General features: G+C 44.2%; 1 protein-coding gene across 1 annotated transcript in view; it reads left to right on the top strand.

Annotated features, from left to right (window-relative positions):
* The window catches only part of TSPAN5 (tetraspanin 5), a 161235-nt gene extending 142464 nt beyond the window's left edge, over positions 1–18771 (top strand). Inside the window, exons 3-8 of the mRNA XM_004430984.3 lie at positions 5394–5540; positions 9540–9710; positions 12060–12185; positions 14035–14082; positions 14176–14292; positions 16610–18771. Coding sequence (XP_004431041.1) covers positions 5394–5540; positions 9540–9710; positions 12060–12185; positions 14035–14082; positions 14176–14292; positions 16610–16675 — 675 coding nt within the window. The 3' untranslated portion in view covers positions 16676–18771. The remainder of the gene's footprint in view (positions 1–5393; positions 5541–9539; positions 9711–12059; positions 12186–14034; positions 14083–14175; positions 14293–16609) is intronic.
* Positions 18772–19865: the final 1094 nt, after the last annotated feature.

The raw sequence follows: 19865 nt of genomic DNA, 5'->3' as shown, positions 1-19865 counted from the left end.
CAGGCTTGTCTAAATGGCTGGAATATCTGAGACTCCCTTTTAGCATGATGGATGCACATCGGTACATTTTTTGTTTGTTGGCTCTCTAAACTTCTGTTATAATGACTGCCTCAGACACGTTCCACTAACGTGTCTTATTTCTTTTTAGACACATGTTGGTCTCCTTGCTAAGTTCTGAGTGATACTGTCTAGTACCTCGTGGATAATGGAAATCTCCCATTTTCACTTGAGGACCATCTCTTAAAGGCTCCAGATTACTATGCCAAGAGCTAGTTGTCCAAAAGCCAATTTGTGGAATGGCTAATTTACTGAATATTTTTGTTTCTTTCAACTTTTTAAATTGACTGGTATTCATTTTGTCTTTATAGGAGCACTTTTGTTATGGCCAATTTGTTTTTGCCTCTGCTGCAGCAACAGCTGTAGACTTAGAGGAGATGACTGAGGTCATAAAAATATAGATACAGGAACATGTAGTGTGACTATGAAGAATTCTTGTGCACGTTCATTGTGTCAGTTTTTATTAATATAATCTGAATGTATAATAAAGAATATATATATATAGGAAATCCTCCTGTGTTCTTGAGTCTGTACTCTTGAATATGTTTCTCATGACCTACAATCTTGGTCTCTGTCTCTCTTATTCTGCCGCTCTCCCTTTCTATCTCCGTGGCTACTGTTCAGAATTCCACTTGCATGTCAACCAAAACAAGTGGCTGACGGAATAAGTACAAGTGGCTAATTGCTCTGCTTCTCATCCTTATCCCCATTCCAGTTAGATTCAGCTTCAGAGGATAATGTTTTCTGACTTTATCCACCAAGTCCAGTGCCCTTGACGTCTGTGACTCCCAGGGCTTTGCCCGCGGGATTCAGGTAGGAGAAGGAGAAGACTTACTACTGGGGTGTAAATGCTGGGCTCTGTGTGTGCACTTGTAGCAGAAGCAGCCATTCTGGGTACAGAAGAGAGCAGCCAGATGACATTTTTATTTATTTTTTTCAATAAGTTTGAGTTCTAAAAAGTTGGTATTTAAACCCAATGACTGAACATTCAAGTTTACATTAAGAATTGAGGCTTAAATCATGTAAGTATTATTTGTCAGTGACATACACAAGGCACCTAAAAGTTCCATCCAGAACTACTCGTTTCATTAGTGATACCGAATCGATAGAGTCCACATGAAGCAGACCTGTTGACACTGGCTTAATTCCTACGTTGCCTGGATAATACCAGCCAGCCGACTACAGGAACCATATGAAATCCAACACGTCCCTCTACCGCTTGTCTGCCCCTCACCCCACCCCACCACTTCTTTCCTAGCATAGAGTGTGAGCTTTTAGTCCTGGGCACTTGTGTGCCTGTGCGCGCTGACAGTAAAGCATCGCTTCTTCACAGCTGTTGTTGCGTTGTGCGGGCCTCCGCAGACGCAGATGCAGACCCAGCTCATGCAGTCAAGGGCTGTGCTCTCAGGGTCCTGGAGTGACTCACAGAGCTCACGGTCAGGCCAGGGGTTACAATACTGTCAAGGTTTTCCCTCCCTACGCTTATTCTTTGTTTCTGCCTAAGCACTGGCTATTTCTCACTGCAGACTGACTTTCTCCACGGGGTGAAAAACATACCACACGTGGTGCCGGAGTTGGGCATTTTATAGCTTCAGCCTCTAGAGAGAGGTCCCTGGTCTAAATCCTGGTGTCCAAGGAGAGGGATTCAGGCTTCCAAACTCTCATTGGGGTGGTGGGGTCGTGTGAGAACTGACAGCTCTGAGGGCTCATGGAGTGGATGTGGGGAAGAAGTGCCATTCCCCAAAGAAGAGGCTGGTGTCCACAGGTTTCCAGAAGACCAGGTATCTGCTGGTGTTCTTGTGCATTCCCGAGGATTTGCCATGAACCCGAATGTCTATTTTAAATCACTTGGCAGACTCAACTGTAGTCTTAGCTTTTTCTTCTTCCGGCTTCTTGTCAACTGCAAGCTTTAATTATAATTATTCTTCAACAGGCATGTTCTAGCACTTCTTACTCATTTGTCAAATTGAGCTTAACAAAATTAAAAAGTCCGGTGAGAGGCCCCGTGTTTAAGACAACAGAAGGCTGAACTGTCATTTTGTAATCCAAAATCTCTGCTGCCAAGGTTATGTTCAGCTCCTGCTTAACCTCTGTGTAGTCAGAAGCAGTAAGGCTGCTCTTCAGTGAGTATTTGGGAACACTGCACAGGTGAGAAAGTCAGTCTTTTTCTCATCTCCATCTAGGTGATAATTCTAATCCCAAGGGAAAGACAACTGGGCACTGGGCATTGACTTCCACACTTTGTGTTTTAAGACTTGAGTAAGTTTTCAACTGATAACTATCTAGGTATGTTATGAATTCCTTAAAAATAAAGTATATTTTGGTAGTATTTTCCTTGCTTTGGAGAACATTATTTCCCACAAGCTCTCGGAGTATGTCTCCAGCCCTGTCTTTTGCCAGAATTTAGGATTAAATGAGTAGACTATGCAGTCCAGCTAGGCCCCCAAATGATTGTCGTTTCCATGGAAACGGTGGAAGGCCTCTCAATTAAAACTGCCCCTGCAGGTTGGGGAGAGTAAAAGTATGAAAATGAGTTTGTCTGAGAAGCCAGATTTTCATGCTCCAAATTAAACCCAGAGAGGACAAACGATCCAGGAATCTGCTGCCAGTTGGGATTGTCCGTTTTGCCTTTTTGGGAGGGGCCCTTGGTACTGCAGGCTCAGGTGTATGTGCTAGCTGGCTGGCCCTCATCCAGGGAGCTCTTCGTCTACAGCCATGGACTCTGGAAGAGTGTTTGGGAACAATCTGATCTCTGCTCAGACTTGAGTGTGAATCACAAATAAAAAGCCTATTAAACATGGGTGAAGTCGGGGCCTGCCCCATGGCTTAGCGGTTAAGTGCATGCGCTCTGCTACTGGTGGCGAGAGTTCAGATCCCGGGCGCGCACTGATGCACCGCTTGTCGCCATGCTGAGGTGGCGTCCCACATACAGCAACTACAAGGATGTGCAGCTATGACATACAACTATCTACTGGGGCTTTGAAGAAAAAAAGGAGGAGGATTGGCAATAGATGTTAGCTCAGGGCCAGTCTTCCTCAGCAAAAAGAGGAGGATTGGCATAGGTGTTAGCTCAGGGCTGATCTTCCTCACAAAAAAAAAAAAAAATGGGTGAAATCATAGAATAGTCTTAAGGTTGGAAAGGACCTAAGGATCATCAAGTCCCAATTTCCCATCCAATTTGGGAATCCCTCCCAGAGCGCTGCTGATGGAGGGTCCCAGCTTTGGCCCCCTGCTGAGGGGAAGCCCACGTTTCCTGGGCAGCCTTGTCTGCTCCATTGCTGGAGAGCTGCTGGCGTTAGAAAGTTCTCTTTATGATGGAACTGACGTCTTTTCCTGTCATTTCCACCTCTGCTGCCTCCTCATTGTAGTGCCAAGTAAACTGAGTCTACTTCTCCCATAATTAAGTTAACTTTTAAAATTTTAAGTATATTATCATGTACGCTCAAAGTCCTCTCTTTGCCTGGCTGAGCAGGTCTAGAACATTAAGACTTTAAGTATTAACACCTGCGCTTACAGGCATTCTGCTGAAGAGGTTGATTTCCTTCCAACACTGGACCCTCACTGCTAGCACGTGGGTCCCCTCTGACTTCTCGGACAGTTGTTTTCTCAGCATCGTTTGTGTAGGTGGACAACTGGCTACAGTATTGTCATCTTTTCCTTTTTCCCCTGGGGTATTCATAGTTCAGAGGTTGGAAATCTAAGAAACACAGCATTGGATCAAACCATTGGTCTAAACAGCCTCATGAGGGGCGTGGTTGCCTCTTGTGATGTCACCTCAGAATTTAGTGAAAACACCCTACATTCCTAACTGCTTTCATAATCTCCCAACCCTTCATCTGTGACTTTATTTAAACCCTTTGCCTTTTTCATAGGGTTAAAGTTATGCATTTTAAGAGTCCTTTATTCCTCACATGTGTTCTATTATTAATATCCCTTATCGTTCTTAAGCTGATGCCCACCCACAACAGAAACAAAAACCTAACAAACAAAATACTCTTGTCCACATGTTCCTACAACCTTAAAATGGGTTAAAACTTAAAACTCCCATGTCGATTAGTGCTGTCTGGGAAGTGCTGGGAAGCAAGTACATGGCTTCTGCTTGGTGGGGAAAGAGTACTAAAGTGGACATTCTGTTCTGGTTCCAGAAAATCAATAGCTGTGTGACCTCTAGCAAGTTACCAAACCTCTCTGGGTTCCATTTTCCTCAAGTATAACATCAAATGAATACTTTCTGTTCTTGCAGATTGTTGGGAGTGCTTTGAAAACAAATTGTTTAATATTAAGACTTTACAGCAAGCTATACCATGATACTCTGGGGGTATTTTGAGAGTTCAAAACAAATTTAATAAGATAAGAAAATAAAATATTGATGATATTGGGTATGTAAGACTGACATATATCCACAGTTTCAAAATAATAGTAGCCGGCCTCTATAGGAATGAATAGTAAATATGTACCTTGCATTTTAGAAAAAAAAAATCTCGTAATTTCTAACTTGGGTTCTGGATGGCATTTGGTGTGATATCACACTTAAGGGAGAAAGGATTTCAGTAAAGAAGTGGCATTGTTTGTGGAGAAATGAAATTACTCTGGGTTCCTTTGGCAGGAGAATAAAAGGGTTGAAAGCCAGGGAGTAAGTAACCTTTGATTTGTAAATCATTTAAATCCCAGTTCTTAAGAAAAGGTAGTAAGGAAATACCCCTAATAACTCCATTTGGGACAGCCCTGGGCACAAACCCCACAAGTGGGCCTTGGGATCTGAGCCCAACAGGGTCTCCGGTGAAGCTCGGGGAGGGACGCTGAGGTGCGGTTTTTCCCTGGAAGACTTTAGGGGCTTGTGGCTGGACTGGCTGCTGTGTTGGCTCTCAGCATCCAGCTCTCGCCCTGTGTCCTGAGAAGTGCCCAGGGCCTGGAGCAGCCGGTGTCTGACATCTGTGTGGCCCGGGACTCACAGATGAGCCCTGTCCCTGGGAGTTGGGACATGTGTTTGTCTTTCACACCTGTTTTTCACTCAAGACCACTTATATTTGGGGACAGAGAAGGCAAAGGTAACATCCACATCTTCTCTGTATGGTGTCTAATGTCACTTTCTTGGGGTCATTTCTTTGCTTTATGTAGTTTTACTAAAAATAGGAACAGATCTAGACCTTAGAAAGAAAGTTGTTTTTGGTTCTTGTTTTATTTCTTTGCAGTGTCTCTTGAGTATTAATCACGCCTAATGATCAGATTACCTCTGAGGTTTTTCTTCCAGAGGGGAAGGACAACTGTAATAATCTTTTCCTGTTGGAAACTGACCCCGCACCCCGGTGCACTCTGTGTGTTCTCTCCGCTCCCAGGGGGTTCTGTCCAACATCTCTTCCATCACCGACCTTGGCGGCTTTGACCCGGTCTGGCTCTTCCTTGTGGTGGGAGGAGTGATGTTCATTCTGGGATTTGCAGGGTGCATTGGAGCTCTTCGGGAGAACACCTTCCTTCTCAAGTTCGTAAGTATCACACTCTGCACTCAGGTTGAAAGCCAGACTCCTGTCTTACAGCAGGAGGAACCTCCAGCTGTAGGCAAGAGTGAGCCACACCAAAGGCACCAGCGGAGACACGGCCCAGCGATGCCTCTCTTCTAGGAGAGCTCTCTAGCTTCTGCCCCCTCACACACACCCATGCCTCCTTGATAACATGAGTCCCACCCCGTGCCATCTGTGGAGGTTTTGTACGTGGATATCATGACTTTGTATTCCAATGCCTAAAATACCTTTAGGACTAAGGTAGGTCTATAGATAGAGTTTTCTTCTTTTAAGTGATTTTTGTGCCCTCTTTTAAGCACATCAGTAGAAGCTGTTCAGGTAGTTGGTTTAGAGAAACCAGACAAAGGTGCAGCAGCTGTGCTTACCAGATTAAATGTGGTAAGCGGTAGGTTTTGGTGACTATGGAGAAACAGTAAAAGGCAAATCTCCCTTGTTCTCTGCCAGTACAAAGTCTTCCTTTTGCATGACCAGCATAGGTTTTAGCTCCCTTGCAGGGTGTTACGTATGATCACTGTTAGCATGAGTATTTTTGGAGAAGGAGTTTTACCAGGGGGTAGATAAGTATTAAAAGTAAAAGCCTCTCCTTTGGAGATTCCTTCCAAAGGAGAACAAAATGGCGTCTGCTTACGTGTGTGTCTGAAAGAGGTTTGGTGAGTACAGCCAGTGCGGGTCAGCTCAACGTGCCTGTCAGCCGCGCTGGGCATTCTGGTGGGCGTCTGGCTCCCAGCCTCTACATAGCAGTGTCCACTCCCCTTTCCAAGAACAGAAAAAGGAGACTTTTTAAAAACCCACCTTCCTATGGTGAGGCTTGAAGAGAATGAGATTTCTAGAGAACAGTACTAATGTAATATCCTAGAATCATTCTCAGCCTTCGCTGACACAACATCATCGGGGGACATTTTCATTTAAAACCAGAGCTATGCCCAACAGCCATGCATGTGATTCTCTTCCCCAGCACGTCTGCCACATCGTCCTCGGGCGTCTCTTCTCGAATATCCCTATGAAGAGCAGACTCACTGCACACTCACTGTGCACACTGGGAGGCCCATTTCAGATTTGGACAGCTGGCTCAGACCACATCCTGGAGGCTTTTGAACCTGACAGTTCATATGCCTCCTGCTCACAGAGAAAACCGAGGAATGCTTGGTCCCGTGTACAGTTTAATGAGCAGTTGCTCTCTGTCCTGATACATAGGTCTATGGTGGGAGTAGCTTGTTTCCCAAGACTCTATTTGTCTTACACACACACACACACACACACACACTCACTCACTCCATTACTCACTCAGAGACTTACAGAGCCCCCAGGAGAGCTTTGTCCTTGATCCTGACCTGCCAACCTGCCAGTCTTCTTGGCATGACATCCTTCCAAGGGCTAGAGCTCACCTCACTCAGCTTCCCTGTAGCCTCATTGGGCCCCAGGTCATAGTTACCGGTTGCCACTGTTTTGTCTGGTTTAGCCTCCATGCCCCAAAATGTGGGATCCCCTTTAATATGATTTATTTGAATATAGTTTCATTTATAAGGGTAGGCCCTTTAATGTAGTTTATTATTTTTGTAGTTGAAGATACTAGAGTTAACTGAAAAGAAATATACACATTTCTCTATATCAGCACCTTAATTTATGAAGTGTCATGTTGGAAATGAAGAGAATTGTGTTGTTTCTTGGCTTTTTTAAATCTTGGAGAATATTTAAAATGGCTTCTCTCTCTATTTTGTACGAACAATAAAAACTGGCCCAGAATATTCTTTGAGCAGGAGCTATGAAATAAGTAGGAAGTAAATGTCAGTGTGACTCCAGACAGCCTCAAGGATCCGATGCCATAAGGCAGGAGAATTGTTGAGGGGCAATCTGAGAGCTGAGATGCTGTGAAATGGAAATGGAGCTTCCTGGTTGACTGAGGCCTAGAAGGAGGCCTGTGCGTCAGCCTCTGCACCTTTGGAAATGGGGAGAATCAGCTCACAGGGCCCATGGCATGCAGATTTCTGCCAAATACTTGATAAGAATTTAATTTGGACTCAATTTTTGATATGTATATTATGTAACATTATGAGAAAATTTACCAAGGTGACTGGAAAATGAACTTGCCTAACCTTATGGAGGTGAGAACAAAACCTAATTAAAACCTTTGCATGCCTCTGTCTTGGTGCTCTGTGTGTGCACGCATGTGAGCGACGATCTCATTTCCATGGGATAATTGTCCTGTTTACATGTGTAGAGTGTGGTTGCTAATAAAGGGCGGGGGATTGTGTTATACTATGGGGTAGGCATTGCGTAAAAGTGATATGATTGTTTTTCTATCCTTTTTTCTAGATTGAGGAAAGCTTATTTTAGAATTATTGGTAGCACTGATGATAATTAAGAACTGTGTAGATTCTATTTCTAGTGAACTCATCAAGGACAGGCAACCAGCAGCTCTATGGAACCTGAGGGGCTGAGCTGGAGGGTCTAGAATTGGGGCCTAAACCTTGGGGTCCTAGACTTTGCTGGGCACTTATTTCTTCTTTCCACCCCTCCCCTCATGCCCACACTCCCAGCAGTGCACTTGGCGTGCTGCATAAGCGCTGACATCTGTCAGATGATATACTGACATCTAATGTGAAATGGCCCCACTCCACTGTTCTCTCCTACAGCCACCTCCAAATCACACAAAACTGTGAGGTCTTTGGAGGCAGGAGTACGGTCTGACTCATCCTTGCTTCTGCAAAGCCCACCAGCCCAGGGCCTGATCTGTTCTGGGTGATTCAGTAGACGTTTGCTGAATGAATAAACATTTTTTGTCTTTCTTAATTTTAATCAGTATCTTGTAGTTTCCTTTGCATCCCTCCCCAGTACATTTTTCTCTTGGTTGGCTGCTTGGTGTCTGCTTGCTGAGGACAGAGACAGCAGACAGCTCCAGCCCCTCTGCCTCCTCAACCACTCACTGTACTGCCGCCCTCAGGAGCCCTGCCGAGCAGGTGTGGCCCCGTGTCTCTTTCTGTCCTTGACACCTGAAGTTTGCCTGCAGCATACCCTCTGATCCTTCACAGACTCATTTCTCATAATCTGTTTGAGCAAAATAATTTGAAAAGGGTAAGACTGTGGGGGTGGTAGGAGGTGGAAAGAACTGTGGGCGTGAACAGTATATTGATATGACTAAGACGAGGCTCTTCTGTGTCTTCTAGATGGAAGGGAAATTTCCCCAGCTTTATGGGCAATTATAACATTACCCATGGTCTCTAGCTTCTTCTTGTCTACATTAGCCAGAAGTCTTCCTTTGGCTGCATGTTGATGTTACTTAAAATATGCCAAGACTGACGCTTCACAAAGAAAGGCCAGCACAGCCAGCATCCCGAGAAAGCCCTCAGCCCAGTGGCTTCACCTGCTTCAGGATGGGAAATTTTCTTCTTGGCACGGTCACCCCCCGCCTTCCTCTTTGAACTCTTCATCTGAGATGAGAACACATCTGCTATTTTACCCTGTAAAGCAGGTGCCAACAGGAATTAAAACAGTGTCTGAATCCAAAAAAAGAATATATTGCAAATACAGAATCAAGGCCACAGTAGTAAATGACAGGCGATCTTAAATATTGGGATAATTTATCTTTCAACATTACAAAAGCTCACTAGAAGTAGGGGCAGGTCATCATTCAAGCGTCTGGCAGTACATTAATCAGGAGAAATTCATTGTCTTAATGTGGGTCTAATGAGAAATTCGTGTCATCCATGTTTGCTTATGGGCTTTGTTGGTTAATTACTAAATGGAGCACCAGAGCCCCTGAAATGTGATTATGAAATGATTTTTAAAAATCCTTTTGTGGAGTGTAATATTCTATTAATGAATCTTAAGAAACTGAAGATTATCTGCTTTGGACATGTGTAACAACCCAATGTAATTACAAACCTTTTTAGAAGGAACCATTTAACTATGTAGGATCAAAATAGCCCTTATAACTGATCTCCGTGTATGTGTCTTTTGTCTTAGTTTTCTGTGTTCCTGGGAATTATTTTCTTCCTGGAGCTCACTGCCGGCGTTCTGGCATTTGTTTTCAAAGACTGGATCAAAGACCAGCTGTATTTCTTTATAAACAACAACATCAGAGCATACAGGGATGACATTGACTTGCAAAACCTCATAGACTTCACCCAGGAATATGTAAGTTTAAATTTGGTTTATTTTCAAGTTGAAAGCCTTCTCGGAAGGATGACCCGAATGAACACTCCTCCTGGCTTCTGCATCTGCCAGCTGGAACCTACTTCTGACTTTTCTGCATGGTTTTTTGTTTGCTTGCTTGTCCATTTATTATTTTCTGACTTGCTCTGTGACTTACATGATTTGTAACCTAAATGGAAATTCAGGATACAAGGACAATCCTATTGTCATTCATCTCAATTTCTACTAAGGTAGGGGTACAAAGAAGAAAATTCTTGAGAAAAAGGTTATAATCACAGTTGCCCTCTCCTATTGACATTTGAGGAATATTGTTTTGCTATGGGTTTAACATTTTATTTGATGTTAAATGTGGGTTCTTTCTTGTTCCTTGCCCTCTTTTTGGTCTTCCTCCACATTTCACAGCTCATAATAATATGCTAGCAATAGAATATTTGTCCACAAAGTTCCTAAAATAAGCCCATCTAAATACTATTATAGCACATGCAGTTAAAACCAAAAGTTGAAACTTCTGAGCCCTGGTGGTAACTGACAAGTGAAGGGTCTGCACAATGGAGCCCCCTCCCGCTCAGGTTTCTGAACAGCACTCTGTGACGGCCCCCGCAATGCAAACCACGTAGCACATGGCCTGGTCCACTCACAATGCAAGATGGCATAAACACGGGGTCACGGGGTCAGACGATAGAGATCTAGTGCCAAAATCTGATTAGCTCAGTCTTGTGCTAATAGGACCTTAACCTATTTCCCCAACAGTAAAATGGAAATAATAATAGCTACTGTTGAACTCATGGGGATATTATGACACTCTAATAAGATGTGCATGGTTTTATGTAAGGCTTAAGGAGTTATTGTCCTACAAACTGACACGTCTTTATTTGCATGCACTGAAAAATGGGGTAAGCAGAGCAGACCTGGACAGTGGTGTCCGTGACATTAATGTATATGGCAGGACTGGAGGGCATACAGAAGCCCCAGGGACCAACAACCATCCTTTCGTTGGACAGTTTTCCAGAATGAGTTGGGGTCCCCTTTGATAAAGGGAGGAGAGGGCTGGTCGGCCATCACCATGAGGCAGACCACTCCCAACCCTCCCTCACTAGGCACTCAGAAATGGGCTGGGTTGTCTTAGTCTCATTCATTGGCAGCAATGACCAACCTGGCGTAACCTGTACCTCAGGTGTGAAATTAAGCCCTGTTTCGTCTCCTCGGCAGACTTCACTGTTTTGTGAGGTCATAATGGATGCAGGCTCACACCTTGCCAAGTATTATTGCTGACTAGTTTGCATGACAAATCTGATGGAGCTTTGTAGGCAGACCTCCAGATGAACAACCCAAGCCTTCGGAGGACCAGATGAGTTGGAAGAACATGCGTAAACACGTTCTCTTGAAATGCTGTCTGCTTTATATGGAAATACTGTTATTTCATGTGATTTTATTTTTCTGTCATGGAATTTAATGTTTTGAAGTAGCTATTGGTCCTGAAAGCCTTAAAATGATCAAGGCTTGATGTTTCTTTAAGTCAGAGAAGTAGAGCTAGGCCAGCCCAGGGGAGTGACAGGGTGGGGGTCGGGGGCTTGTGGAGCAGCCCTTGAATCAGGCCCCCTTTAAGACCCACTGAATTTAGCAGCTCGTTTTATTATATTTTAATTAGGTGATTGAATTTTTTAAGTTGGAAATGTAAATATATGCTCTTGTTTAAAAAAAATTCAGAATAGAAGCAGATATTTAATGAAAAGCAAGCCTCTCAGACTTTTGGAGGTAATGGGTGTGTTTGCCATCTTGGTTGGGGTGATGGTTCCATGATGTATACATATGTCAAATCTTGTAATATTGTCCACTTTAAATAGGTGCAGTTTATTGTATGTCAGTTATACCTCAATAAAATGAATTTTTTAGAAAACCTTTAAGGTGTAGAGATCAAAATTTTAAAAAGGTTGGCCTCTAGATATCCTACCCACAACCCCAGTTACCTACTTCAGACGCTACCACTGTTTTAGTGTCTTGTTGATCCTTATGGAATGTTCCTACATGTGCCCAAGCCAAACAGATCTTGTTGTAACTGAGCCCTGCCGAACAACTCCGCTCTACCTGCCACCACGGGTCTCATCGATTGTTTAAATCACATGCCAACACATCCTTAGAAACCTTCGGCCTTAATTACTTTGGAAGCTTTTAAAGGGGCCCTTTAGGTTCAGTTTGGTTTAAAAACAAATCCTGAGACAGAAGAGACGATTCGAGCTGGCAGAAGCTGGTGTGGGTCGTTTGGCGGGTGTGAGCTTAGGCGTCCGGTCGCCTCCAAGTCGCGATGTGCTAATTCTCTCCTGTTTGCTCTAGTGGCAGTGCTGTGGGGCTTTTGGAGCTGATGATTGGAACCTAAATATTTACTTCAATTGCACAGATTCCAACGCAAGTCGAGAGCGATGCGGCGTGCCGTTCTCCTGCTGCACTAAAGACCCCGCGGTAAGTGAACGCCAGCGCGCTGTTGGCCTGCTCCGCGCAGCCTGCCGAGGGTGGGTGTGGGATGAGCAGAGTGATTTTTTTCTCTTGAAACCTCTTCTTACCCACTTATTCCTGATTGTAGCTCTTGTAGGGGTGTAGTGCTCAGATCTTCTCAGGAGGAGGAGTCATCGCTGACATTAATTTAGCAGTATGTGCTGGTTCCTATTCTAAGCCTTTCTGTGTGTTGGCTCGTTTAAGTTTGGAATAGTCCTACTGGCAGACAGCACCATTATCTTCCCTTTTCAGGTGCAGTCAGGGTCCGTGGCATTGAAGTAACTTGTCCAGGCTCACGTTGCTGGCACGCGGTGGAGCTGAGCTTCAGACCCAGGCAGCCCGCCTGTATGGCCCGTTGCTCCTTCTTCCTGAGAAGGATGGCTTGTCTGAGAGCTCTGCACGCTGGTTCAGGGTTAGCAACCCCCTTCTTCCTGACCTAGTTCTGGGGGTGGTATTAGCACTAGGAGAAGAGTTTGGGACTGCCATGTAGGGAAACCACAGCTGCCCCGACTCTCAGTTGGAATGACTGCAGTAACTGGTTTGTATTTTATTTAGAAAAAGAAAAAATGTAAAACCTGTTTATAAGCCACTGACTTTTACCATGAGTTTGATTGTATTTTGGGTCAAATCATGTGCCTGGTGTATAGAATGACTTAAAATGCCACTCCTCTGTTGTAAGTTAAAAGCCAGAATCGAGTGTTAGAACGAACGACAAATGTGAGGAGTTGGTCCTGCTTTTGTCCCTTCCAAACTCCAGGCTCGCTCTGGCCCATCAGTCCCCAGGGTCCTCCCCCAGACCTGCCCTTCCCCCCGTGGAGCAGAGCCAAGGGGGCATGAGGCGAGGGTGTGGGGCTCTTTAAGAGGGGCCCTGGTCTGGGGGTGGAAAAGCAGAACTTCCCTGCAGGCCGCCCGTCAAGCAGCCTGGGCTGTTACTCTTGGTCTGAAGGAGACTGAGACTCGGTAAGGACTGTGCTCCCTGCTTGGAGACCTCACCTCAGCAGGAGGGCTGACCTCTTCTGCTGGCTCGGTTCTCCCTCTCCTCTGAGGAGAGTGCCCGGCACAGAGCCCACGGTGCCCCCAGGCAGCCTTGCGCTGGCAGCAGATACACTCTGTGCTCTGTCTCCAGTTCCTGTCCTCTCCAAAGATTCTCAGAAGTCATCACAACTATAGGTCTCTGGGTAGAGATCTCTCATTCCATAGACGCTAAGCTAATAGAATCTGCCCAATAGCCTGCAGAGGGGAAAAATAAACCAACCTAAACCAGCAGAACCCACATTCTGATCAGGCCCTGTGGGATGTCAGGGCATCTGTCCGTGTAATATGTGGTCAGGGCGTTGTTTTGTTTTTAATTATTAAAGTGATGTGTCCTCATTGAAAAACCATTTAAATAATACAGGAGTATACAGATTGGGAAGTAGAAGTCCCCCAAAAAGAACATAAATGAGGATAGTCCTTGTGCCCTTTAACCATGGTTTTTGTCTATGTCTCCAGTTCCCCCAAACCCCATAAGCTTCTTGAGGTTGTCAACTTTGAATCTTGAGCCTCCCACATAATGGGCTTGCTATCCTTTCTGATACTTCCTGAGCCTCAGTTTTCCTCATTTGGAAAAGAGGACATATTTTAATATCTACTTCTGAGGATTGTTGTAATAATTATAAGGGATAACGTATAAAAATGTTTAACGTGGTCCCTGGGACAGCTACATGCCCAAGTACATATTTTACTACACACACTTAACCAGGGATCTTCTGCCAATTCCTAGGTGGCCTTTCTGTCCAAGGAGTGAATTTCGCTTTTCTGTTTTCTCTCTCACCAGGAAGATGTCATCAACACTCAGTGTGGCTATGATGCCAGGCAAAAACCAGTAAGTGGAATCTCATCTTGTCACTTAGCACAAAGGGTGTTGGAGCTTTTGAACTTGCATGGTGACGCTGTGCTCTCCTCTTCCCTTGTGAAGGAAGTTGATCAGCAGATTGTAATCTACACGAAAGGCTGTGTGCCCCAGTTTGAGAAGTGGTTGCAGGACAATTTAACCATCGTGGCTGGTATTTTCATAGGCATTGCATTGCTGCAGGTAAGACAAGGCTCCTCTATGGATGCTGTCACAGTGAGACGATGCCCTGGCAGAGCCCTTGCCAGGACAGGAGCTTTGCTTAATCACCTTAATGTCACAGTTTTTAAGACTCCATAGTTTGGAGGGCTGGGGAAAAGTCTTAAACTATTTGGTTTGTATTTTATTAAAGCTCTGATTTTAGACGCTGCTATCCTGGAGTACTTTAGGAAACCTTTTTTCCTTTTCAAGATGGAGAAGTTGATTGGGCCAGTAGTTGCCTGCTGGCATTCCAGTGTTTCCATGGGCTCAATTATACTGCATTGTGACAGCTGGGCCAGACAGGAAGGATCAGAAGTAGATCCCAGGGGCAAGGCTTTTTGGAGTTTCACAGATGTGCTGTGCCCCTTTCTCTCTCTGGACCACCTTGACAAAGTGCTAGTGAGGGAAGGGAGCACCCACTTTTCCTCCTGGGCAGTCCCAAGAGCTGGGGTTTTCATCTTATGGAGACGTGATACTTTTCTTGGAGGGTCACAAACGGGGCACAATGGTTGAAAGAAGTTAAAGAAGACCTAAATAAATGAAAAGCCATCCCGTACTCATGGATTGGAAGACTTAATATTGTTAAGCTGGCAATACCCCTCAAATTGATCTACAGATTCAATGCAATCCCTATCAAAATTCCAACTGCCTTTTTTTTTTTTAATGGATAAGCTGATCCTAAAATTCATATGGAAAAGCAAAGGACCCAGAATAGCAAAACAAACTTGAAAAAGAACAAAGTTTGGGGAATTCACACTTCTCAGTTTCAAACTTACTACAAAGCTACAGTAATCAAGAATAGTACATACCAGCATAAGATTGGACATATAGATCAGTGGAATAGAATTGAAAGTCCAGAGATAAACCCGTACATCAATGTTCAGTTGATTTTTGACAAGGGAACCAAGACCATTCAGTGGGGAAAGAATAGTCTTTTCAACAAATGGTACTGGACCAACTGGATATCTATACGCAAAAGAATGAATTTTGATCCCTGCCTCACACCATATACAAAAATTAACTCATAATAGATCAAACATCTAAATGTAAGAGCTAAAGCTATAAAACTCTTGGAAGAAAGTATAGGTGTGTATCTTTGTGACCTCGGATTAGGCAGTGTTTTCTTAGATATGACACCAAAGCACAAGCAACCAAAGAGAGTACGGTAATTGGACTTCATCAAAGTTAAAAACTTCTGTGCTGAAAATGATACTATCGAGAAAGTGAAAGCACAGCCCACAAAATGGGAGAAAATATTTGCAAACCATTATATCTAGTAAGGATCTAGTATCTAGAATATATAAAGAACAACTCAATAAAAAGACAAACCCAGTTTAAAGATAGGCAAAGGATCTGAATAGACATTTCTCCAAAGAAGGTACAAATAGCTAAGAGTTACATGAAAAGATGTTCAACATCATTAGTTGTTAGGGAAATTGTAATCAAAACCACAATGAGATCCACTTCACACACATTAGGATGGATATAATTAACAAGGAAGACAATAACAAGAGTTGGCAAGGATGTGGAGAAATTGGAACCCTCATACATTGCTGAAGGAAATGAAAATGATGTAGCCTCTTTGGAAAACAATTTGGCAGTTCCTCAGAAAGCTAAACAGAGTTACTATTTGACCCCACAAATACAAATTTACAGAGTTACAAATTTGACCCCTCTACTCCTAGGTATGTACTCAAAAGAATTGAAAACATATGTTCACCCAAAAACCTGTACACAGATGTTCATAGCAGCACTATTCCCAATAGCCAAAAAATGGAAACAATGCAAATGTCCATCAACTGATGAATGGATAAACAAAATGTGGTTTATCCATATAATGGAATATTATTCAAGCCATCAAAAGGATTGAACTACTGTTACAAGCTATCACAGGGATGAACCTTGAAAACATTTTGCTACTTGAAAGCAAACTGACACAAAAGGCCACATACTGTATGGTTCCATTTATATGAAATGTCCAGAATAGGCAAATCCATTGAGATGGAGAGGAGATTAGTGTTTGCAAGGGCTACAGGGATGGGAATGACTGCTAGTGGGTACAGAGTTTCTTTTTGGGGTAATGAAAATGTTCTGGAATTAGATAGAGGTGATAGTTGCACATCCTTGTGAATATAGTAAAAAACCACTGAATTATACATTTTAAAAGGATGCATTTTACAGTATGAATTATTTTTCAATTTAAAAAATCAAAGATAAGAGCAATGGGATTCATTGCCGAGGAAAAGCCTAATGAAGTTGAGAGTTTCCCTGTTTGACTCTCTTTTCCTTCCTTGCTCAGATTTTCGGGATATGCCTCGCCCAGAATTTGGTTAGTGATATTGAAGCTGTCAGGGCTAGCTGGTAGAGCCCCTGCAACGGCTGCTGCAAGACACTGGACAGACCCAGCCTCCCTGACCCTCCGGCGTGCCCAGCTGAATCCACGCTGCACAGACCCTAGTCGCAGAGGCATCCTGCAATCCCACCGGATGGAGCTGCCAAGAACTTGTTGTTTGGGGGGTAAAACTGGGAAATGCTGCTCACTGACAGAATTAAAAAAAACAAAAACAAAAACCAGTATGAAAGTTGTTGCGCCTGAATCTCTACTGTAGCCATGAATTATGGATGGTTGGATACTTACCAAAAAAGAGAAAGGGGAGGGAAGGGGGCCCAGATGTTCTTGAATTTGTGGAAAACAGTCTTGTTCTCTACTTGGGTAACCGGAGGGCTGGAGAGGCAGCTGTGCCCTCCATCACACCTTGAAGGGTCTGCCTTCTGCTCCATGGCTAAAGAAGTACATCTTTTCTAGAATGCAGCCCCTTAGCTGAGGCTGTGGGGTGTGGGCGTCCCTTCTCTGTACATTTCAAGGACCCGTCACAACTATCATCCCAAGAAGAAAGCAGCTTGTCCTTGGGTTCAGATTCTGTGGTGGCATTCAACAAGAATGGGTGGGCACGTTTGGTGTCTCCTGGAGTGTCTCCTCCTAAGAAGTTATGTTCTCCGTATGCGCTGAGCAAGGGCGTGGAGCACTTCATGATGCTGAATTTTAGCGGGACAGATCATTTTTCTAAGTAGGCTTGAGCTTTATCAGTGAAATCCGAGGAGAAAATGAGGTTAATGAGAGGTATTAATTAAATACCCCTCACCCCACCAAACTAGTTGTTGGACTCGTTGGAAACTCTGGAATACTCGGGTTTTGTTTTGTCTCCCAAAAGTGAAAGCTATGATACAGTTTCTCTTAAATTTTAAAGTGTTTTCTTACTCAGCTCGAATGTTACTTTTTTTTTGCATACTCTCCCTGCATGACCTGTGAATTTGAATCCACCAGCTCCTTTTCCTGCCATCTTTCCTGCGCACAGTTACAAGTGTTATTTGGTCAGCGTTTGTTTCCTGGGTTCACAGCAGTGTGGCGTGTCCTCCCGGGTGGGGAGGGACCAACTGTGCTGTCGCAGCTGCTTCCATGGACTCAACAGTCCCTTCAGCGCATCCTCGTCGTGGCCTCTCCTGCAGCCTCCCCTCTTTCTCTTCAAATGGAATTAAACCCGGTTTTGAAACAGTGTTGACACAATTAAACAGCTTCTCATGGGTTTTTCCCCTTCTGATTTTAGTTTGTTTTTATTAAAAAAAAAAAAAAAAACGAGTGCATGGCCCGAGCTCCTTCTGTTCTCCTAGTGCCGGCCCACCATCAGGATGCTAACAAAGCACAAGTACCCTGGAGGGGGGTGCACTGACGGGCAAGGTTCTGTGACACAAGGTGGGAGACCACTTCCAGGTGCTGCCACCCGCCCCTGACCCCACTCCAGGTGGGAGGGACAGGTTTTGCCCCCAGATTTTAATCCAACAGGTGTCTGCCAGGATGTCACTCTCCTGGGGAGCAGATATTAGTCTGTGGAACGCTGGGAAAACCACAGGCATATTTTACGGTGATGACACATTTGCCAACACATAACTGGGCAGTCAGCTAGCATACTTTGTGGAAATTTGGCAAGGTTTTCCATTTCAGCCCCATGTTGCATTGCTGTGGCTGATGAATGTGTCAGTCTGCTCAGAGAAAGAACAAAAATGCTTTGAAAATCTCCAGAGTCTGGGTGTGTGTATGACTCTGCCTGTGTGTATTTTTGCGTCTGTGTATAGTTAGAGATGTTCATTCCATATTCATGCTGTAAGATTATTTCATCTCTGCCCCCTCCCCAGTTGTCATGCTGTCATGTCATCCCAACATGGAGAAGACTTGAGCTCTCCGACTGGCACGCTTGTCTTTTTTGTTTGTTGCCTCATTCTCCAGTGAACTCCATCTGACCAGTTGATTCAGAATCAGGCCAGATTCCCACCCTTTGGGACATCCCGTGAAAGGCCAAACGGCAAGTCCAAGCGAGTTTTAAACCTCACTCAATCACCCTTTATTTTTTACACTTGAGAGTGGTTGTAATAAAGGCTGTCATTAATAAACTTGGTTCCTCCTTACATGGAGTTATGTCTTTATTCATTGCTTCCCTCCTGAAATTGCGAACTTCTTTACTCCAATGGCTCTCCAATTTGAGGGGCATCAGAGTCACCTGGAGGGCTTGTGGAAACACAGATGACTGTGTTGCCCCCTCCCCAGTGTTTCTCATTTGGTGGGTTTAGGGGGGCAGGCTTGAGAAGTACATTTCTGACAAGTTCCCAGGCGATGCTGTTGCTGCTGGTCTTGGAAGCGCACCCGGAGAAGCACTGCTCTGATCTGATCTCAAGAGGAAAGGGGAGAGGGAACATTCCATGGCAGGGGAGGGAAAGGTCCCTTTGTGCTGCTGGACACAGACTGAGGAGAGACAGGTAGAGCTGGGTATGTAGGAAATCTCTGGCCTGGAGGTCACTGTGTGCTGGTCACCATCACCTGGGGACCATGTAAAGTACAGGTCATCGGGCTTTGCCCCTAGCAATCCTGGAATGGGGAGCCAGAGCCTGTGTTTTCAAGCAGCTCTCATTGAAGATGTAATGCACAGTGAGACTGAGGATTCGTGGACCTAGGTAAATGTTGGTAATATTCACAACCTTTTTCTAAGAACATAATTTCTTAGAAAATTTCTTAGTAGTCCCTTAGAGCAGGAATCTTAAAAACCTATTTGAGAAATACCAACTTAAATGTCCTTTCATTGTGAATTCTCGCTGCAGAAGAAGACTTCTGTCTTGAAAAGTATTAAAGACTTTTCGAAGATCAAATGAGAACAAAATCTTAAGGTTCATCTAGTATTCTTGGACCATGACACTATGTTCCAAGGCTTGTTTGAGAAACATTTTGCCTCATTTCCCTGGATGTTTGAGACCAAAGTGTTATTTTGACTTTAAGGAAATGTATCAGTGGTAATTGGAGATAACCGCTCCCTGTTTCTTGAGCTTTCTTAGTCGGGCTGTAGGGTTCATCTACGTATGTGAGGTAATCGCCCCTCCTGCTCACAAGAAAGTCTAGGCCGACAGAAGAGAGAACTTACAGCTCAGCAGTAAAGGGATGCTTTGTCCATGAAACTCAGAACTGCGAGAAGTTTCTTCCACATTTAGAAGGTAGACCTTGGAGGATGATT

Source organism: Ceratotherium simum, chromosome 8, assembly GCF_057802395.1.
Source record: "Ceratotherium simum simum isolate JZ-2026a chromosome 8, ASM5780239v1, whole genome shotgun sequence".
NCBI classification, from domain to species: Eukaryota; Metazoa; Chordata; class Mammalia; order Perissodactyla; family Rhinocerotidae; genus Ceratotherium; species Ceratotherium simum.
The sequence above is the reverse complement of the archived record's forward strand: the minus strand, read 5'-3'. Positions and strand labels throughout refer to the sequence as shown.